This window comes from Colletotrichum abscissum (assembly GCF_030869225.1).
Source record: "Colletotrichum abscissum strain IMI 504890 chromosome Unknown Scaffold_543.1, whole genome shotgun sequence".
In the NCBI taxonomy this organism is placed as follows: domain Eukaryota; kingdom Fungi; phylum Ascomycota; class Sordariomycetes; order Glomerellales; family Glomerellaceae; genus Colletotrichum; species Colletotrichum abscissum.
In genome coordinates, this window is record NW_026850480.1 from 1 (window position 1) to 1,043 (window position 1,043).

At 52.3% G+C, this 1,043-nt stretch overlaps 1 protein-coding gene across 1 annotated transcript; it reads left to right on the forward strand.

The window, feature by feature from the left end:
* Positions 1 to 455: 455 nt before the first annotated feature.
* Positions 456 to 1,043, forward strand: CABS01_17269 (uncharacterized protein; the record flags this gene model as incomplete). The annotated part of the gene is made up of 3 exons (XM_060550596.1): positions 456 to 594; positions 628 to 790; positions 824 to 1,043. Coding segments are annotated over 3 exons (522 nt in total), but the record flags the coding sequence as incomplete, so codon positions are not given.

The following is a 1,043-nucleotide window of genomic DNA, read 5'->3' on the forward strand; positions in this document are numbered from 1 at the left end:
AACTTGCCTGCTAAGCCTAATACCAACAGTCTGCCTCACGGCTTAACCAGCCGAATGCGCCTCAGGGGCTGTGAGAGTTAGCTGACGAGTCTACTTCCATAAGCTTGCAAAGGTGAAGTGACTGAGTTTGAGTATCATGAGCCGCCGGATAACAAGGCGCTGTGTGCTGGCGTTTGTGAGGGCGTGCAGGGTCTCTACGCTGAACTTGCTCTGCCTTGACCAGGGGACTGAATCCACTGCCAAATGGACTGGGGTCCTGGCTTGTATTGCTCAAGTTCGGAGAGTGCTCTGCGAGCCAGGCTTCGCAGCGGCCGCATGTACAGGCCATGTCTGGAGACTATATACATAGGTGTCGGCAGCCTGCAGTCTTTTGCACACTCTTGTCTGTATTATCTATCGCCAAGTTCCTGCTCAATTCAAGCACCTTTTGCTTGCGAGATCAAAGTATACATACAATGTCTCATCTTCCACTTTTTTCCTCTGGTGATGGCAAGATATCTGATCAGGGTGGTAGGGCCAGGACCGCCTCGACGGCCACGCTCACAGACGGTACTAGCATCTATGGGATCTACACCCCCAGCCTCACCCACGACAGTACATTGTCTGAGCTTGTTGTGATACCGTCGGCACCGGAGCCCACGGTCTTATTGCGCGAAATTCAACAGGCTGCCGATGACATATCACAGCTCGTAGGGCGATTTGGATTCAAGATGGCAAAAACGCTGACGACTCCTTATATCAAAAAGGCGCTTTTCGCGGACAAGAAATTGCTTCGACTACCGTGCCTAATATACGCAGACGAATTCTCCTGCGTAATCACAAGGTTCTGTTCCAAACCAATCCACGACTCGACTTCGGCACCGCTGCTGTGGTGGCTCTGGAACGAGCTACTCGACGTCCTGCCGCCGATAGGCGAGACGCGGAACTGCAGACTCGACTTCAAACCCGCCTTGAGGACTGACATAGCCCTGCCCTATGCGATCACCATCGACATTTCAAGCAAAAACAACAAAGACAACATCGAGCTTACTGCGTCGTATGGC